Raw genomic sequence first — 19,356 nt, 5'->3', positions numbered from 1 at the left:
TATATTCCATTTGTGGGTTTCATGCCACCAAGTTTCCATAATGGCAACAATATGTGCAACCATGTGTCAAATCCAAGATGCTAAAAATTCATTATTTTTCCAACTTATGCATTTTTCTCAAACATGAAATCATTTTTTTCCCTAGAAGCTGGGAATTATTTTAAAAGAGATCAAAATAACATTGTTCAAGAGTTATTATAATTCTTGTATCACAAGATATATATACATACCTTCTTTCAGTAATGAAAACATAGAAGAATCAATGACCAAGGTCTAATTGTTGTTCATAACTCTCCATTTTTAAAAATAAGATTAAAATGTATTTGAGCACTATTTTTAAGACACTTGTATCCATTTAATTATCATACAATCCAACACTCAATTAACTTGATCCTTTTTCCTAACATTCTGAAGCGGTTCATTTTTTGTTAAAATTAAGTTATACCACCAGCATTCACACAATCTATTAAGGAAGAGTAATAATATAGTGGGAATGTGTGCGGAGGACCTGAGAAAGAGTTGCTGTGTTGGGAAGGATCAGATAAGATGGTATGGGGTTGTACCCACAGCTGCATAATAGGCAGACCTCAGAAAAGATCTCCCTATTTTTTTTAGACTCTTAAAAGAGGTGGTAAAAGATTTGTAACCTTCACATTTGCAAGATTCTTTTAATATAGTCTTACAATAATGTAGAATTAGTTCATCTGGTTCCTTTTCCCATCTGTTCTACCTGAATCAAGATTGGCCTTGCAACTTTTTTCTTAACAAATCCTTGCTTTCTGGTAATCACCCTGTTGTTTTCAAGGAATTCATGAATACTCTTTGAAACGTATTTGGTATAATTCTTCAATTGATTTGTGATCTTTCTTACAATGTTCCCTATAATTGACAATTTTTGTCTATTATATCTTCTCACTAAACTTTTTGTCAGTATACTGTATGATTGAGAAATATTACTGAAACTTTGTTCTTGAGTTTTGAAGATGGTAGTAAAACATGTTCTCCCAACTCACAATATTTGCAAATTAAACAACCATAGAAGAAAGATTCAAATATATATAAAAAAACATGGATATTTCCACTCTAGTTCCATCCTTTTCTGGAGAAGAGTGAATTGTTCAATCTTTCCCTGCTGAAAGTGTACTTGGATCAAAATGGAGTCGTAGCAGCAGATCTGGATATCATTAGTCGGGTGGTTCTCCCCAAGGAAGATCCGATCAACAAGCATTTGGGGAGTTTTGAAAGACAAAGACTCACAATCAGCCAAGATGCTATGTCACAGCTAAAGTTGCTCAACAAGGTGGGGAAAATATTGCTGTCTTTTCTCTTTCTTTCAAAAGCCTTTGGATCCACGTCAAAAAGGTGAGTTACCTTCACTGAGAATGGAATGTGTGGAGTAAAACTTTTATAATTTTCTTAGACAGATAAGGAGGCTTCAGTTCTATTGACCAAGATATGCCTTCTGATGCTATAATCCTGAATCCTGTTATAAGCTGATCTAAAATGAAATTATTATTTAGGACACAAATCATTTCCACTTAGTGTCTCTTCTGCAGTTTAGTATCACCGTAGACCTTGTGAGAGAGGGTTTCATATGCTGACGATTTTGGTGCCAATAGCTCCATCTTCACTTGTTTCTTGTCTTCAATTATCAAAGATGAAGACAATTCTGTTGTCCAGTCCCCGAGTTCCGGTTTGGACTGAATCTAATGAAATGGAATCAAGACTGGATGGAGATCCTGTTGGTCTGATTGTTAATAAGCTTCATCTTGCGCTGATTGGAGTCAAAATTGCAGGTTCATAGTCTGGGATGTTTTTAATCAGTTGAGACCAGGTCAGAGCTACACCTGTCTCACTTTAACCCCACTGGGATAGTGAATTTAAAGAGGAGACCCAAGGCTTTCAGATCACATGAAATAATAATAATGACTGGTCTGTTGTGAGCTTATTTATTCATTGATTAATTAAATTTATTTGCTCCCCATCTCACCATGATAATGGCTTGAAAACTGAAGTACTGAAGCATGACTTTGGTGCAAAAAAAAATCTTGATATCAGAAAAAATAAGGGACAATTTCAAGGGAAATATTACTTAGATTTGGGCATTGGCTTGTAAGAGTGCACTTCATCTGAAAACCTTTGAATACAACTGTTTATCTCGATTGTTAGCTACCTTAGGACATACTGAGAGGCTCCAAATCAAAATAATAATAAATATGGATGTGTATTTCCCCTGTGAGTTTGTGTCACCTACCCTGTTTCCCCGAAAGTAAGACACTGTCTTACTTTCTTTTGGGGTCTGAAGTAAGCACAGTGTTTTACTTTCGGGCTTACTTTTTGCCGGTACCTGCACCCGTCGGCCGCTAGCACACAGGGCTTGGGTGGGGCCTATACATGGGGTGGAGAAGCAACATGGCGGCAAGAGTATGGTGGTGGGCCAGTTGATTCCCTCACCCTGCCAGACACCTCCCGAAGCCACGCAGGGTAAGGTTGCCATGCCCGCCCCCGCCCAGATGCCCTCGCCTCCCCTAAGTATTTTTTTTTACTAACCTGCCTTTCAGCTGCATTGCATTTCTCCATTCGCTTCTCCGCCTTCACTGCAAGTTTGTGGGACGATCGGAAAAAAGAAAAGTTCCAACTTCTTGTGATCTCTCGAGAGTTAGAAAGTCTGATTGAACTTTTTTTTTTTACCAGTAGTCCCACAAACACGCGGTGAAGGCTGAGAAGTGAACCGAGAAATGCAATGCAGCTGAAAGGCAGGTTAGTAAGAAAAAAAAACACTTGGGGGAGGTGAGGGCATCTGGATGGAGTGCGTGCAGCAACCTTACCCTGTGTGGTGGCAGGAGAATGGAGCACATGCCCTTCCCATGCCAGGCCAGTCCCTGCAGCTGCGGGGCAGCCGTGCTGGGCAGCGACGGGCAGGGCGTCGAGGTGGGGGCTGGCAGGCAGGCTGACCAAAGCAGAAGGTGGAGCACCAGAGGCTCAGGGAGGGAGGGTGTTGAAGTGGGCAGACGGGCCATTGGCAAGGGCAACATGGCTCAACGGAAAACGGCTTTGGAACAAATGGGGCAGGTAAGGAAAGAAATCCTCACTCTCCCCCCCCCAAGAAATTGCCTTTCTTTCCTTACCTGACTCCCTGCCCCATGCTCTTTCTTCTTTGCGATCCACCATCCTGTATGCAGAGAAACAAAGGAAGGTTTTTTTGGGGGGAAAGATCAATCAATCAATTCCAACTTTGCGAGATCTTTCGCGAGAAGTTGGAATTGATTGATTGGCCTTTTTTTTCCACCAAAAAACCTTCCTTTGTTTCCCTGCATGCAGCGGCGACAGATTGCGAAGGAGAAACAGCAGGGGGCTGGGAGTCAGGTAAGGAAAGAAAGGCAATTTCTAAGGGAGGGAGAATTTTTTTCCTTACCTGTCCCACTTGTTCCGAGGCCGCTTTCCGCTGAGCCATGTTGCTCTTGCCAATGGCCCAACTGCCCACTTCAGCACCCTCCCTCCCCGAGCCTCTGATGCTCCACCTACTGCTTTGGTGGCTCTGTAGGCAGAGCTGTAAAGTTCTCTTCTCTGTCACCTCTTTGCACCTCTTCCTACAGAGCCACCAATGCTGTAGCTGAATGGGCAGGTGAGGGGGGAACCTGTCCCATTTGTTCCACAGCTGCTTTTGGATGAGCTGCGTTGCAGCGGCATTGGACACAATGTGTGAGGTGGCAAACAGCTGCGTCATGCCAAAACCGGCTGTTTACTGCCTCCTGCCCAATGTCACTGCCATAAGGTCATGGAACAAGCTGGGTGTTAGTAAGGAACCGGTATAATGGCACATGGGTCAGAAGAGGGGAGGATCCACCAGGCCTTATGGCAGCAGCATTGGGCATGACGCGTGAGGTGGCAAATGGCCACGGCTGGCAGCAAACAGTCTCGTCGCGCCAAAACTGGCCATGTGTCACACCCAATGCTACTACCATGAGGCTGTGGAACAAGCTGGGTGGCAGTAAGGAACCGGTATACCATGTGAAAGGAAAAAATATCTTAATAATCAAACATATTTCTTTGATAGTCAATTAAAATAATTTCTCTACTGAGAAATACTTAGTAGAAAGAAGACCTGTGTCCTTTGCAGTAGATGGTGAAAGATTGTGGTTGGCACACATTTTCCACAGGAACAGAGTGCGGAAATAGATAGCATAGGAACTGAGGAACTGAGTCTTGTTCACAGGTACAATGACACAAGTAGAAACGGTAGTCAGGAAAGTAGTGGTCAGAGCAAGGACAAGGAGGAACAAGAAACTGGCTTGGTAACTAGGACAACGGAATAAGAATAAAGAACTAATGCAGTGGTCAGTTCCAGGAATAGGTAGCTGACCCAGAGGTCAGTCCCAAGAAAGAAAAGTGGGATGGCTACTGGGTGGCATCAGAATGCTAGAGGTAGGCACAATGTTAAAGTATAAACCTGCTTCAAAGATTTGGATGTGGCCTCTTGGCTCAGCCATCATGCTTAACGATTGCTTTTCCGTTTGGTACTTATTGCAATATGTTTTAGTTTTGGTTCACCAGCATGGCAGCCATATAAATTGAACATGTGTGTGTGTGTGTGTGTTTTCTTAGGTTTTCGCGGGTGTTTGTATGCAGGTCTTTGGTTGTTCAGGTTTTCTCCTGCGTAAAATTGGAAGTGTCTTGGCGATGTTTCGATGAAGTCTCATTCGTCATCTTCAGGCTGGTGCTTTCGGCTTCGTGCTTTTTCCAATTTTTCGCGGAAGAAAACCCGAACAACCAAAGACCTATATATATATATATATATCAATAAATAGTTGAACACCAAGAGAATAAAATTATACAAAAGTTAAAAATGTTAAAACTTTTATTTACTAAACCTAGCTTTCGTCAAGAGCTCTTGACATCATCAGGGTGTAAACAGCAGTTGTTGGGAGGGCTTATATGCAGCCTCCAATCATTTGCGCTCGGCTCTTGGATCGTGTCATAGGTCCCAGCTGTGTGCGTTGTAATCCAAGTGTGTATCCTGCATTGGGGTGTAGTTGTTTCTCACCCTTTCTACGTATGCTGTTACGTGTGTCTTTCTCACTAGTTCTAAAATTGCACACACTCCAGAACGACTCCTCCAGAGAATATAGGGAGAAGAGTGATGATAGATCTAAGGGAGTGATGGAAAGGAATAGGAGGGAGAGCGGTGCAGGACGGGATGGCACACGGGGGCTACGATCTGAGAGAACAGGAGGATTGGAACGTGGCTTGGAGGGGATGGTTGGAGGAACTAGAAGGAAGCAGAAAACAGCAACTACTGCCCGTGACAGACAGAATCACAAACGGGAAACTAGTGAAACATGCACTAACTGCAAGGAAAGGGGAAATATCAATTTTAGAACTAGCGAGAAAGACATCTTTGTATCTTAACTGGGAGATAATTTTGGACTAGTTTCAAAGGGAGGCAGCTTTGCAATGTTTTAGGCACTCCAAAAGAGATCATTCCAGATCCTACTGCTCAGAGCTTTCTTTCTACATCACAGTTTTATTTTACTAAATCTATGGGAATAAAAATGTAATACATCTTTTACAGTAAAATTACTTTAAAATTTAATATGAGTAGATATCTTAATTTAAAATCATGCCTATATGAAGAATGGAGGAATTCCGTTATGAGGAGGAACCTCTTGATTATCACTTTATGTTTAATTCTTTTCTCAACTGCATTCCTCCAGGCTTGATTAAGTAGAAAGGTACAATCTGATATGCCCAAAGGAAAAAAAAGGAAGAACCTAAATGAGTATCTGTCTTCAATTGTATCTTCTGCAACCATTCAGAAATATTCAGAGACTGAGACTATTCTGCCGCCCTGAGACTACTTAGCTAATGTTCATACCTACCTCCATCTTACATGGATGGTGAGTCCTAACATATTTTCTTTAACATTTCTTTTTTTATTTTGCTTAGTCTCTGCCTCAGTCCAAATGTGTGGAAAAATGCCATCCTGGATTTGTCAAGAAGGCCCGAGATGGAGAGCCAGTTTGCTGCTATGACTGCGATCCTTGTCCAGAGGGAACCATCTCCACTCAGGAAGGTGGGTGACACCCTAGGGTATCTGCAGGGTTTCCTCTCCTTGAGGATATCTGCTTGTCCTGCTAGAGCAAATATAATTGGCATGCAAAAGTTCTGTTCCCGAAAAGATGCCCACTTTATGGGTCCTCACGTGCTGCCTTTTCGGGTGCAGTTCCTACCCTATTGGACCCACTCCCCTGTGAAATCTAATAGGCATCCATCATCTTAAACCGCTGGAGCAGTGGTTCTCAACCTGTGGGTCGGGACCCCATTTGGGGTCGAACAACATTTCATGGGGGTTGCCAAACAACGCAGTCCACCATTTTTTTTCCCTTTTCCTTAGCTGTGCTACTCCCTTTTATTCTATTGGCTTTTGAAAGCCAATAGAATAGACTCTCTTGAATAGAGTCTAATTCTATTGGCTTTCAAAAGCCAATAGGAATTGTCCAAGCTGTCTCTGCCCTGCTGAGCCCGCCAAAAGTCCCATTCTGCAAACGGTGCTGCACCAGTTGAGTAGTCCTCGACTTACGACCGGTTGAGTAGTCCTTGACTTATGATCGGTTGGGGGTCACGGCATTAAAAAGGTTGAGAACCACTGCCCTGGAGACATCCTACTTCTCCCAACCATTTGGGATAAGGTAAGGTCAGTGCAAGATATGAGTCTGGTGGATTACCTCAGAGAAGGGAGCTTGTGTCACCAGATATTTCTTTTAGTTTTATTTTGTTGTTATTCTTGTTTTTATAGTTTAATTTTATTTTGTTGTTGTTCTTTTTAGAGTTGTATATATTAAGGAGTGTAAAAATGTACCATTACTGAGGCTCTCCTGTCTCTCAGTATCACATCTTATCCAAAGTTGTTCTTAAAATTTGAAACAATATAAAAGAAATATTGCTTTTTTTCTCTCAGATACTGACAAATGCACCAAGTGCCCAGATGATCAATATCCAATCAAGAACCAAGTCCAATGTATCCCCAAAATAATAACTTCCCTGTCCTATGAAGAACACCTCAGCATCATCCTCATCTCCTTTGCTCTACTCTTATTCCTAACCACAGGCTTTGTTTTAATCATATTCCTTAAATACCTAGAAAGTCCCATTGTCAAAGCCAACAACCGGGACCTCTCCTTCATCCTTCTGGTCTCCCTTTTGCTTTGCTTCTTGTCCTCCTTTTTCTTCATTGGACATCCAAGGAAAGCCACCTGTCTTCTCCGACAAATGGTGTTCAGCATTGTCTTCTCAGTGGCTGTCTCTTCTGTGTTGGCCAAAACAATCACAGTAGTGCTGGCATTCCTAGCTTCAAAACCAGGAAATAAAGTGAGAAGATGGTTGGGGAAGAGCCTGGCCAACTCCATCATCCTTTCTTGTTCTGGTGTCCAGGTTCTCATCTGTGCCCTGTGGCTCGGAGTGTTTCCCCCATTTCCTGACTCTGATCTGCACTCCCAGCCTGGAGAGATTGTCCTTCAGTGCAATGAAGGCTCTGTCACCATGTTTTATGTCGTCCTTGGCTACATGGGTTTCCTTGCTGCCATTTGCTTCACGGTGGCTTTCCTGGCCAGGAACCTGCCTGGGGCCTTCAATGAAGCCAAGCTGATCACCTTTAGCATGCTGGTCTTCTGCAGTGTCTGGGCCTCCTTCCTCCCCACCTACCTGAGCACTAAAGGAAAATACATGGTGGCTGTGCAGGTGTTCTCCATCTTGGCCTCCAGTGCTGGACTGCTGGGCTGCATCTTCTTCCCCAAATGCTACATTATCATCCTGAGACCAGATCTAAACACTAAGGAACATCTAATGACAAAAACAATGGAATGACTGAAATTGTTTCTTAGGCTCATAACTTTTAATTATCCATTATTATTCAGTTCATATGCTGCCTTTGCCTTTGTTTGACAACTTATGTTTATTACAGCTGAACGAAATAAATATAGTAGGTAGTCAAATGAAAATTCAAGATAATTATGAAACAAACAAACAAACAAACAAACAAATGTTGTTCGTCCATCGATTTCGATGAGGACCTTGACATCTTGTAGATTATGGGCCAAACAAACAAATAAATATACCTAAAAGCCTCAGGGGAATGCCTAACATGGCTTTTTGTTTCCTCTGCAGGAGGTCCTTTCTTTTGAGGGGGGGTGACTGTCAAATGAGCCTGACTACAGCCATTTCCCCCCTCATTTGAAGTTGCCACATGGAATGGAGGGAGGGGGATTGCTCAGGTGTTTCACTAGACAAAACAAACTGCTGTCCCATGGGAACCAAGGTCATCTATTGCTCCTACATTCAGGTACTGGGCATAATGCACAAAAGCCTGCCAACTGCATTTATCATGGAATGTAGTACATTACATAGTTTTGGGGGTGGGAATTTTATATTTTGTAACTGAGAGTTTGTTCTTGATACTCCAGACTTGGTTTCACTTTTGATCACGCCGATACTCTGTAACAATAAACATGTTCTTTGAGGAATTTGCTAGCCTCGGAGTTCTGATTTATCTGTTTCTGTCAATCGAAATCTTGACATAAATAAATAAATATTATGTTTTTTTTAAACTGTTAGTTTTCCTCCTTTTCCTCAATACACGTCAATCAATATTTGGCTTAAGCAATTGTTCAAGAGAAGAGATATATGAGTCGTTTCTTGGGCTTTATAGTGGTGTAAGCTAGGCAGGTATCTTCAAATATAATTAGTGGAGATCTGAATCTCATCTCTTTCATGGTTCTTTATAAGTTGGTATTTCCATTGCCCCAAGTTATGGGTTCTACTGGGGAGAAGAGAGTTAGTGAACATGACATGATATTGCAACTTCAACACCTCTCACAGGTGTTGGTACTCCTTTTCTTTCTCTTGAGGTGCTCTTTCTCAGCAATCTCCCTTCATTTCAGCTCCAAATCAAGTCCCATCTGCTTCATGGCTTCCTAGCTCATAGCTTCCAGTTCCAGCTTCTTTGGGCTGAGGTGTTGAACAGACTTTCTGACTTCTGGGGAGGATTTTCCAATAGCAGACATTTATTTATAGCCTGTAACTTCCTGACAGTTTTGGCATATCAATATTCAAGTCAATGTGACTGAACAGGATTGAAGATGAAATTCATCCTGGTCTGGTTTGGGGTGTCAGTATTTCAACCAAACTGAGGCAGGTACAAGAAGGCCATGGGTCAACTCCAGGATTAAAATGAATATGGACTTTACTAAAGGTGTTGAAAGAAAATAAGGTTTCACAAAGAGAACACAGTTAAAAAGGATTAAAAAAACTCCAAGCCCTAAGACAGTGGTGGCGAACCTATGGCACGCATGCCAGAAGTGGCACTCGGAGCCCTCTCTGTAGGCACATGTGTTGTTGCCCCAATCTCACCTCCCCGTAACCCCCTCCTCACCAGCAGCACCCCTGGAGGAGAGTTGCCCCTGAGTGTGACCCATGTGGAGCAGCGCAGCGAAGGACATGGCAGCCAGGCAGCGTAGACAAGACTCTGCTCTCACACCCCATCACACACAGTTGATGCTGTGGGGTGTGGGCAGAGGGCGTGACCACCACGGCACTTCTGGGCTGCCTGGGCGATCTGCGGCAGGCCCTGGAGACAGTGAGTGGTCCTGCGGGCAGGCAGGGCAGGGGATGTGTGGGGGCAGAGCAGGGGGGGGGAGCAGGGGCGGGGCCAGTTTTTGGGCACTCGGTCTCTGAAAGGTTCGCCATCACTGCCCGAAGACAACTCTAGCCACAGCAAAACAACTCAATTTCTATCTTTTCCAGCCTCATCTCCTCATTTAGGATTCCAAAATCTCTCAAAAGACCCCCTCCCCCAAAGTTTTTCCACCTTGGTTTCTATTATTGGCTTTCTGGTAAGTTGACTCTTATGAAGCCATAAAGTTGGCTTGATCTTTAAAGGATCCGCTGCTCCTCTCTACCACACTCCCTGTTTTCTCCCATATCCCTCGCCTTCCCTTTCTTTTCTCTCTCTCCATCCTTCCAGCTATATTTTCACTCCAATCATCTGCTAGCATCACATTTTTTGCCCATCAATCACTGCCTTAGAACTGGAACTCCAAATTTCCACATTTCATAGAGTTAAAAGGAAAATGTCCCCACAGAAGTTATTTTTGAAGCAACTCATCTTGAAATTCTTTCCACACTCTGTGCATTTATAAGGTTTCTCTCCTGGGTGAATTTTGTTAGAACTAAGGGAAGAGCTCAGCCTGAAGCTCTTTCCACACACCAGGTATTGGCAGTTTGTGCTCAATGTGGACCCTTTTATGAGGAATAAGTTCCCTGTGATAAGTGAAATTTTCTCATTATCCATTCATATGAGTTTTGTCCTGTGCGGATTGCTTCTCCTGGCCACAGACACGCCGAACAAGTCAGTCACCTGAGCCCACCTGCCTCCCAGTGGTGTTGTGGTAAGGAAAAATAGAAGGAGGAAACTATACATAGGTAATAGACAATGTAAGCATGAATATTCATAATACACAAGCCTCAAGGGACTACCCCGTCCATCTACTCTTACTATCTTAAGTAAATACACATCAGTTGCATCTCCATAGCAGTTTTTATAACAGTGGTTCTCAACCTGTGGGTCGGGACCCCATTTGGGGTCGAACGACCATTTCACGGGGGTCGCCAAACAACGCAGTCCGCCATTTTCCCCCCCTTTTCCTTAGCTGTGCTACTCCCTTTGATTCTATTGGCTTTTGAAAGCCAATAGAATAGACTCTTTTGAATAGAGTCTAATTCTATTGGCTTTCAAAAGCCAATAGGAATTGTCCAGGCTGTCTCTGCCCTGCTGAGCCCGCCAAAAGTCCCTTTCTGCAAACGGTGCTGCACCAGTTGAGTAGTCCTCGACTTACGACCGGTTGAGTAGTCCTCGACTTACGACCAGTTGGGGGGTCACGGCATTAAAAAGGTTGAGAACCACTGTTTTATAAAATATACTAAACTGAGAAGTGAAAACTTCAAGGTCCCAATAGCATACATTCTTTCAATGTTTCTAATTTGTCAACACATTCCCACTCCTCCAAGAACTTGTTTTTCTCAGACTTGGTCTGGGCAGAAATACTGGCCTACACTTTAAAAAATACAGATTTCAGGCAACAGATCCTTTTTCAGTTGAATCCATCACTTTGGGAACTAGGGAAGCCTCGTTGCTTCATTTGGTCACCTTATCTCAAATCTCAAGGCATTATGAATAGATCTTAGAACTGATAAAACCCTAGATCAGTGTTTCCCAAACTTGACAATTTTAAGGCATGTGGACTTCAACTCCCAGAATTCCACAGCCAGCATTGCTGGCTGTGGAATTCTGGGAGTTGAAGTCCACATGCCTTAAAATTGTCAAGTTTGGGAAACACTGCCCTAGATGGAATATCAACACAAAGAGATGTCTTGCATAAAATATCTGAAGGCACAGAGAAACTTTATTCCAAATATAGTTCCAGCTATATCTAAAGGTGTCAGAGAGAGGGATCATTCTCCTTTCTCCTTAGTTTTATTTATTTATTTTTAAAGAAGGGAAGGAAGACCATGGAATGGACCTCCAGCTTTCCTTCCTTCCCAGTTTGGCATTCGCCTCCCACCCTTTCTCTATTATTGGAGGTGGCAAAGACAGTTAGTCTCTAGGTAGCTTCCAGAGAAGGTGGGTTCTTCCTGAAGCTCCCTAGTTGTGTGGATGGCCCTCCTGCCATTTTCTATCTTGGATTATTTTCCCATTCCCATAGCAGAATGCCGAAAGCTTCCCATTTGGGTACAAGAGGATCATATGACTTCTTTCAATAAGAGACCAATCTGATTCATGTCTGTTTTCCATTTTTTATCAGAATCAATTCTGAGGGTATTGAGTATTCCAGGGACTGTTTTTCAGTGGGGTCACTACTTTTCGGACATGTCCAGAAAGGATGATAGGATACTTATGACTCAACACTGAGTCATGGAACCCTAAGGTCCCATAAGGTCTGTGATGTCACCTAATGCTTCCAGAAATAACTGGTGTAGGACATCCCAGAGTATTGCAGGTGGGGGTTATCTGCATGACCTTGACACCCAGCTCTACTACTCACAACTACTTTCAAGAAAGAGGCATATAGAGAGAAAGTGGCCAGGTTGAAACAGATTTAGAGTTTCTTATTCATCACACCTCAGGCAAAAGACTCCATCACCATTTCTTTGGGGAGTCTTATATCTTTTATTCAGCTGTCTTATTTTACTGTAACTATATTAGAAAACAAGAAATACACGAAGAAACCAGCATGGCTACACAAAGATCTCTCTAACAAACTAAAAGACAAAAAGAACAAATACAAAAAATGGAAAGGGGGGCACATAACTAAAGTTGATTATCAGTAGACAACCAAAACATGCAAAACATGAAGTCAGGAAAGCAAAAGCTCAGAACGAACAAAGACTTGCAACAGAAATCAAGGACAATAAAAAAATTTCTTCCAGTGTATTAACAAGAAAAAAATCAAGGAAAGAGAAGATGGCAAGGAAATTACAGGCAACAGGGTGAAAGCAGAGCTGTTTAACTCATTCTTTGCATCAGTCTTCACATAAAAAGAAACCATAGCTCAACACATCCCCCCCAAAAAAACCTGCAAAAGACATACTAGAAACAAAAACCAAAATAAGCAAGAAAATGGTAAGGGAATACCTATCCAATCTTGACGAATACAAATCACCAGGACCCAACAGGTTACATCCCAGAGTTCTGAAGGAGCTGGCAGATGTTATCTCAGAACCGTTGTACCACATCTTTCACAAATCCTGGAGCACTGGGAAAGTATCTGAAGATTGGAAAAGGGCTGATATGGTCCCCATCTTCAAGAAAGGGAAAAAAATGGACTCAGGAAACTACAGACCAATCAGTTTAACATAAATACTTGGGAAGATCTTAGAAAACATAATAAAAAAACCCAAATCTGCAAACAGCCAGAAGCAAACAAAGTCATAACTAGCAGCCAGCACAGGTTTGTAAAAACAGATCATGCCAAACCAATCTCATCTCATTCTTTGATAAAGTGACCAAACTAATAGACCAGCAAAATGCAGTGGACATAGTATACTTAGATTTCAGTAAGGCACTTGGCAAGATAGACTACTACTCCTTGGTAAGCTAGGAAAAGGTGGAATAGACAACATTACCACCAGATGGATTTGTAGCTGGCTGATAAACCATACTCAATGAGTAGTCCTCAATGGTACTACATTCACATGGAGAGAAGTAAGCAGTGGGTACCACAAGGTTCCATCTTAGGCCCAGTACTCTTCAATATCTTCATAAATTACTGAGATGAGGGAATTGAAGGGAAACTCATCCAATTTGCAGATGACACTAAATTCACAGAAGTAGTCAACACCCCAGAAGACAAACTCAGAATCCAAAAAGATCTTGACAAACTTGAACAATGGGCCCTATCAAACAAAATGAGTTTCAATGTGAAGAAAAGGAAGGAAAGGAAGGAAAAAGCAAAGGTACAAATACAGATTAGATGAGACCTGGCTTAAAAACAGTAACTGTGAGAAGGACCTTGGAATCCTAGTGGATGATCAATTGCCAGCAGTGTGCAGTAGCAATCAAAAAATATAATCCTGGGTTGTATAAACAGAGGCATAGAATCAAGATCACATGAAGTATTATTACTACTTCATAAAACCCTAGTACGACAATGTATGGAGAAGATGGATAGAATATGTTCAGAAGAAATATGGAACTACAAAGTTTCACTTATTTTATGAGTAATGATTTTGTTTATAAACTTATGATGTCAATGTTTGAAGAGAGTTAAGGGTTTTTATGATTTTGTTCATTGTATAATTAATAAACTTAAATAGATTATGTTTAATATGTTTGCATAATCCTGTATTTTGCTCTGGGAAGTCAGGGGGGGGAAGGGGGTGGGGGGAGGGGGGTGGGGTGGATGGGGGGTATTTGAAGTTTAAGAAGTTCAGATAAAGTAGAAATAGTCTTATTGTATATAATATTAATGTTTTAATTCTGAGAGAGGAACTGCTCGGGCATTTCCCCTGGACCGCATCAAGAGGGAGGAGAAGAAGGTGAGAAGTATGTAGGAAGGTTGAGGTGAAGGAGGAGAGGGGGTGAGTGAAGAAAAAGAGGGAAAGAAGTAAGTTCGTTTGAGGTGGGATGCGGTTTGGGGGGAAATGGGCGGGCAAGACCGAATGTGGCATGTATCAATTTGTTTTATTTTTTATCTGAAGTATTTGTAAGATTGTTATGTATTGTAAAGTTGAAAATAAAAATTTTTACAAAAAAAAAAAAAAAACCTAGTACGACGACACCTGGAATACTGCAGCCAGTTTTGGTTGCCTTATCACAAAAAAGACATTGAGAGTTTGGAAAAAATTCAGAGAAGAGCAACTAAGATGATCAAAGGCCTGGAGACTAAAACATACGAAGAACGGCTATGGGACTTGGGTTTGGCTAATCTAAAGAAAAGAAGAAATAGGAGAGACATGATAGCGGTGTTCCAATATTTGAGGGACTGACACAAGGCAGAGAAGACTAGGTTGTTCACCAAAGCACCAGAGGGAAGGACGAGAAACAATGGTTGGAAACTGATCAAAGAGAAGCAATCTGGAATTAAGGAACAACTTCCTGACAGTGAGCACAATCAACCAGTGGAACAGCTTACCCCCAGTAATCGTGGGCGCTCCATCACTGGAGATTTTAAAGAAGAGACTGGACATTCATCTGTCTGAGACAGTATAGGTTCTCCTGCTTGAACAGGAGGCTGGACTAGAAAACCTCCAAGGTCCCTTCTAGCTCTATTCTATTCTATTCTATTCTATTCTATTCTATTCTATTCTATTCTATTCTATTCTATTCTATTCTATTCTATTCTATTCTATTCTATTCTATTCTATCCTATCCTATCCTATCCTGACCAGCAGAACCAGAAAGGATTATGAAGTTGGCCAAACTCTTTTCCAACCATCTTCTCACTTTGTTCCCTATGTTTTGAGTCTAAGAATACCAGCAGCACTATGATCATTTTCACCCTGAAGATACGGCTATTGAGAAGACAAGAGATGAGATTCAGACCTCACTAATTAACTCTGAAGACATCTGCCAAGCTTACATCACTACAAAGTTCAAGAAATAACTCATATGTCTCTTCTATTGAAGAGTTGCTTAAACCAAATATTAGTTGACATGTGTGCTGAGGAAAAGAAAAACTACCAACAGTTTTAAAAGCATAAACATTATTTATTTATTTATTTATTATTAATGTATTTGATGATTATCTTGAATTTTCATTTGACTACCTGACCACATATTAATTTCATTCAGCTATAATAAACATAAATTGTCAAACAAAGGCAAAGGCAGCATATAAACTGAATAATAATGGATAATTAAACGTTATGAGCCTAAGAAACAATTTCAGTCATTCCCCTGCTTTTGTCATTAGATGTTCCTTAGTGTTTAGATCTGGTCTCAGGATGATAATGTAGCATTTGGGGAAGAAGATGCAGCCCAACAGTCCAGCACTGGAGGCCAAGATGGCGAAGACCTGCACAGCCACTACGTATTTTCCTTTAGTGCTCAGGTAGGTGGGGAGGAAGGAGACCCAGACATTGCAGAAGACCAGCATGCTGAAGGTGATAAGCTTGGCTTCATTGAAAGACCCAGGCAGGTTCTTAGACAGGAAAGCCACCGTGAAGCAAATGGCAGCAAGGAAACCCATGTAGCCAAGGACAACATAAAACATGATGATAGAGCCTTCATTGCATTGAAGGACGATCTCTCCAGGCTGGGAGTGCAGATCAGAGTCAGGAAATGAGGGAAACACTCCGAGCCACATGGCACAGATGAGAACCTGGACACCAGAACAAAAAAGGATGATGGAGTTGGCCAAACTCTTCCCCAACCATCTTCTCACCTTATTCCCTGGTTTTGAGGCTAGGAATGCCAGCACTACTGTGATCGTTTTGGCCAACACAGAAGACACAGCTACTGAGAAGACAATGCTGAACACTGTTTGTCGGAGAAGACAGGTGGCTTTCCTTGGTCGTCCAATGAAAAGAAAGGAGGACAAGAAGCATAGCAGGAGGGATATAAGGATTATATAGGAGAGGTCCCGGTTGTTGGCTTTGACAATGGGAGTTTCTAGGTATTTAAGAAATATGATTAAAACAAAGCCTGTGGTTAGGAATAAGAATAGAGCAAAGGAGATGAGGATGATGCTGACATGTTCATCATAGGACAGGAAGGTTATTCTTTTGGGGATACATTGGACTCGGTTCTTGCTTGGATATTGATTGTCTGGGCACTTGGTGCATTTGTCAGTATCTGAGAAAACAAAGTAACATTTCTTTTATTAACTTTCAAATTTCAAGAAAATTTTGAGATAATGCAATCTACTTAGACTCCAGCAAAAAAAAAAAAAATAGAAACACAGTAGTACAAATATAAAAACAAGAACAGCAACAAAATAAAATGAAAAGAAGAACTATCTGGTGCCACAAGCTCCCTTCTCTGAGGTAATCCACCAGATTCTTACCTTGCACTCACCTTACCTTATCCCAAATGGTTCGGAGAAGTAGCAAGTCTCCAGAGGTTTAAAAGGATGGGGGCCTATTGGATTTCAAGAGGGAGTGGGTCCAATGGCGCAGGAACTGCACCAGAAAAGGATGGCTTGTGAGGACCCATAAAGTGGGAATATTTTAGGAAACAGTCCTTTTGCATGCCAATTACAGCTGCTCTGGTGGGACAAGCAAATATCCTCAAGGAGAGGAAGCTCTGCAGATACCCTGGCTCTGTCTCATGTAGGATTTGAAAGGTGATTTTTATTGCACTTGGGAAGAAACTGAGATTCTATGGAGCCTGTACAAAAGGGAGTCCTATGGAAGAACACATGGAAAGACAACACTGTACATGCCTTTGCATTCTGGACCATTTGTAAATTCCAGTTGGTTTTCAAGAACAACCCTGTGAAAATGGGATAAAAAATAAATAAAACTGATAGCAAAAAAAAGATCTAGTGCTCCATCTAGTCTGCCCTTTGAGTTTTTGTTTTCTTATTTATTTAATATTTTATTTCATTTTTTTAATTCAGATGAAGGAGATATGTTTATCCCAAAAATGTTTAAACTCAAAATCTTTTTTTATTAAAAAGTTTTATAAAAATTACAATATAACCCACCCAACCCCCCCTCTCCCTCCCCAACTTCCCAGACCTGAGTACAGGGTTACAAATATAATAATCATAATCTAACTAACATTAACCAACTATATAAATAACCAAATACATAATGCACTTTAACTCCCCTTTAACATAAATATAAACAAATTAAAAATAAACATAATAATAATGAAAACATAAACAAATTAATATCCTAATTATTAAGCAATACAATCTCAAAATTGTTAAACAATACTAATACTAAAAATAATAATAATGTCATAATAATACTCTAAAATTCACTCATAGGCTAAATGAAACTTTTTAGCCCCATATTTATTCTGAATATAATTTATCCATCTTCTCCAAACCGAAATATATCTTTCTTGTGAGTGATTCTTCAGGTAAGCAGAAATCTTAGCCATTTCTGCTAAATTTGACACTTTAAGCGTCCATTCTTCTATAGTAGGCAAGCAATCCTTCTTCCAATATTGCCCTACTAATAACCTTGCAACATCTTGATGTACTCCTCTCTTTCTCTCTTTATATCTCATTGTTTTAATGTTTAATTATTGTTTTAATTGCCACCAAGCATCATAATGGATTTATGATATTTATAAAGATTGACTAATTAATTGAAGGATTGATTGATATATCTTTTGGTCTATAATGTAAACTTGTTTTGGGTGAGCAAAACCCATTGATTTAAAATCATTCCTCAAGTTACAAAGAATCCAGAAGTTTCTAAAAAAGATGAATCCAGAACTTTCCCTATGGTGTCATCCACCTTCCTGAGTGGAGATGGTTCCCTCCGGACAAGGAACGCAGTCATAACAGCAAACTGGCTCTCCTTCTCGAACCTTCTTGACAAATCCAGGATGGCATTTTTCCACACATTTGGACTGAGGCAGAGACTAAGAAGAAAAAGAAGAAACACCAGAGAAAATGTATTAGAACTCACCATCCATTTAAATGGAGGTAGATGTGAACATTATGTGAACAAATATGAAATATCTGAATACTTCCAAATGGTTGCAGAAGATACAATTGCAGGTAGATGCCTCATTTAGTTCCCCCATTTTTCTTCTGGCATATCAGACTGCAAAAAAAAAAGTACATTTCTATTTAATAAAATCTGGAGAGATGAAATTGAGAAAAGGTGGGGTCCTCCACAAAGATCTCTCTAACAAACTAAAAGACAAAAAGGAGAAATACAAAAAAGGAAAGAAGGCCACATAACCAAGGCCAATTATCAAACAATTAGAAGCAAACAAAGTTATAACTGGTAGCCAGCATGGATTTGTGAAAAACAGATAATGCCAAATCAATCTTATCTCATTCTTCAATAAAGTGATGAAACTAATAGATCAGCGATATGCAGTGGATGTAGTATACCTAGATTTCAGTAAGGCATTTGACAAAATGGACCACAACTTACTCTTAGGTAAGCTAGAAAAAGGTGAAATAGACAACATCACCAGCAGATTTGTGTCCTTAATAACAATCACCCCAAATCTCATATTAGATATAGCTGAATCAGCTTACAACAATATTCAACCCTATAGCATCTGAAGGATATCTGGGACAATAGAACTGAAGTCTCTGTATCTACCTAAGAAAATTATAGATATTTTACTCCAAACATTCAATTCTCTGTGAAGGTTTTTCTGACCAGGTGTAGACCACTTGAAATGGGTCTTTTGGAAAAAAGAGAAAAGACATTGATATTTTCTCCACCTTGTTCAGCAACTTTAGCTGTGACAAAGCATCTTGGTTGATTGTAAGTCTCTGTCTTTCAAAATCCTCCAAATGCTGGTTGATGGGAACCTCCTCAGGGAGAACCACCCTACTAAAGATCCTCAGGTCTGCTGCTATGTCTCCATTTTGATCCACATACACATTCATCAGGGAAAGATTGCACATTTCCTTCTTCTTTAGAAATGGATGCCACTAGAATGGAAACATCCAGGAATTTTAAAAGCAGTTTCTTATCTGGTTTCTTATCTGTTATCTCATTTTACATTTCAAACTTTCTTCTATGGTTCTTTAACTTGCAAATATTGTAAGTTGGAAGAACAAGTGTTTGCACCATCTTCAAAACTCAAGAACAAAGGTTCAGTAATACTTCTCAATCATACAGTATACTGACAAAAAGTATACTGACAAGATATAATTGACA

General features: G+C 40.8%; 1 protein-coding gene across 1 annotated transcript; it reads right to left on the bottom strand.

The window, feature by feature from the left end:
* Nucleotides 1-15,440: 15,440 nt before the first annotated feature.
* LOC120310160 (vomeronasal type-2 receptor 26-like) lies at nt 15,441-19,082 on the bottom strand. The gene is made up of 3 exons (XM_039348261.1): nt 18,814-19,082; nt 17,965-18,032; nt 15,441-16,345 (listed from the first exon to the last, which is right to left on the bottom strand). The coding sequence occupies exons 1-3, from the start codon at nt 19,080-19,082 to the stop codon at nt 15,441-15,443; spliced, it is 1,242 nt and encodes a 413-aa protein (XP_039204195.1).
* Nucleotides 19,083-19,356: the final 274 nt, after the last annotated feature.

Source organism: Crotalus tigris, unplaced genomic scaffold (assembly GCF_016545835.1).
Source record: "Crotalus tigris isolate CLP2741 ecotype Arizona unplaced genomic scaffold, ASM1654583v1 scf7180000018127.1262416, whole genome shotgun sequence".
Classification (NCBI taxonomy): domain Eukaryota; kingdom Metazoa; phylum Chordata; class Lepidosauria; order Squamata; family Viperidae; genus Crotalus; species Crotalus tigris.
This window is presented reverse-complemented; position numbering and strand designations above follow the sequence as displayed.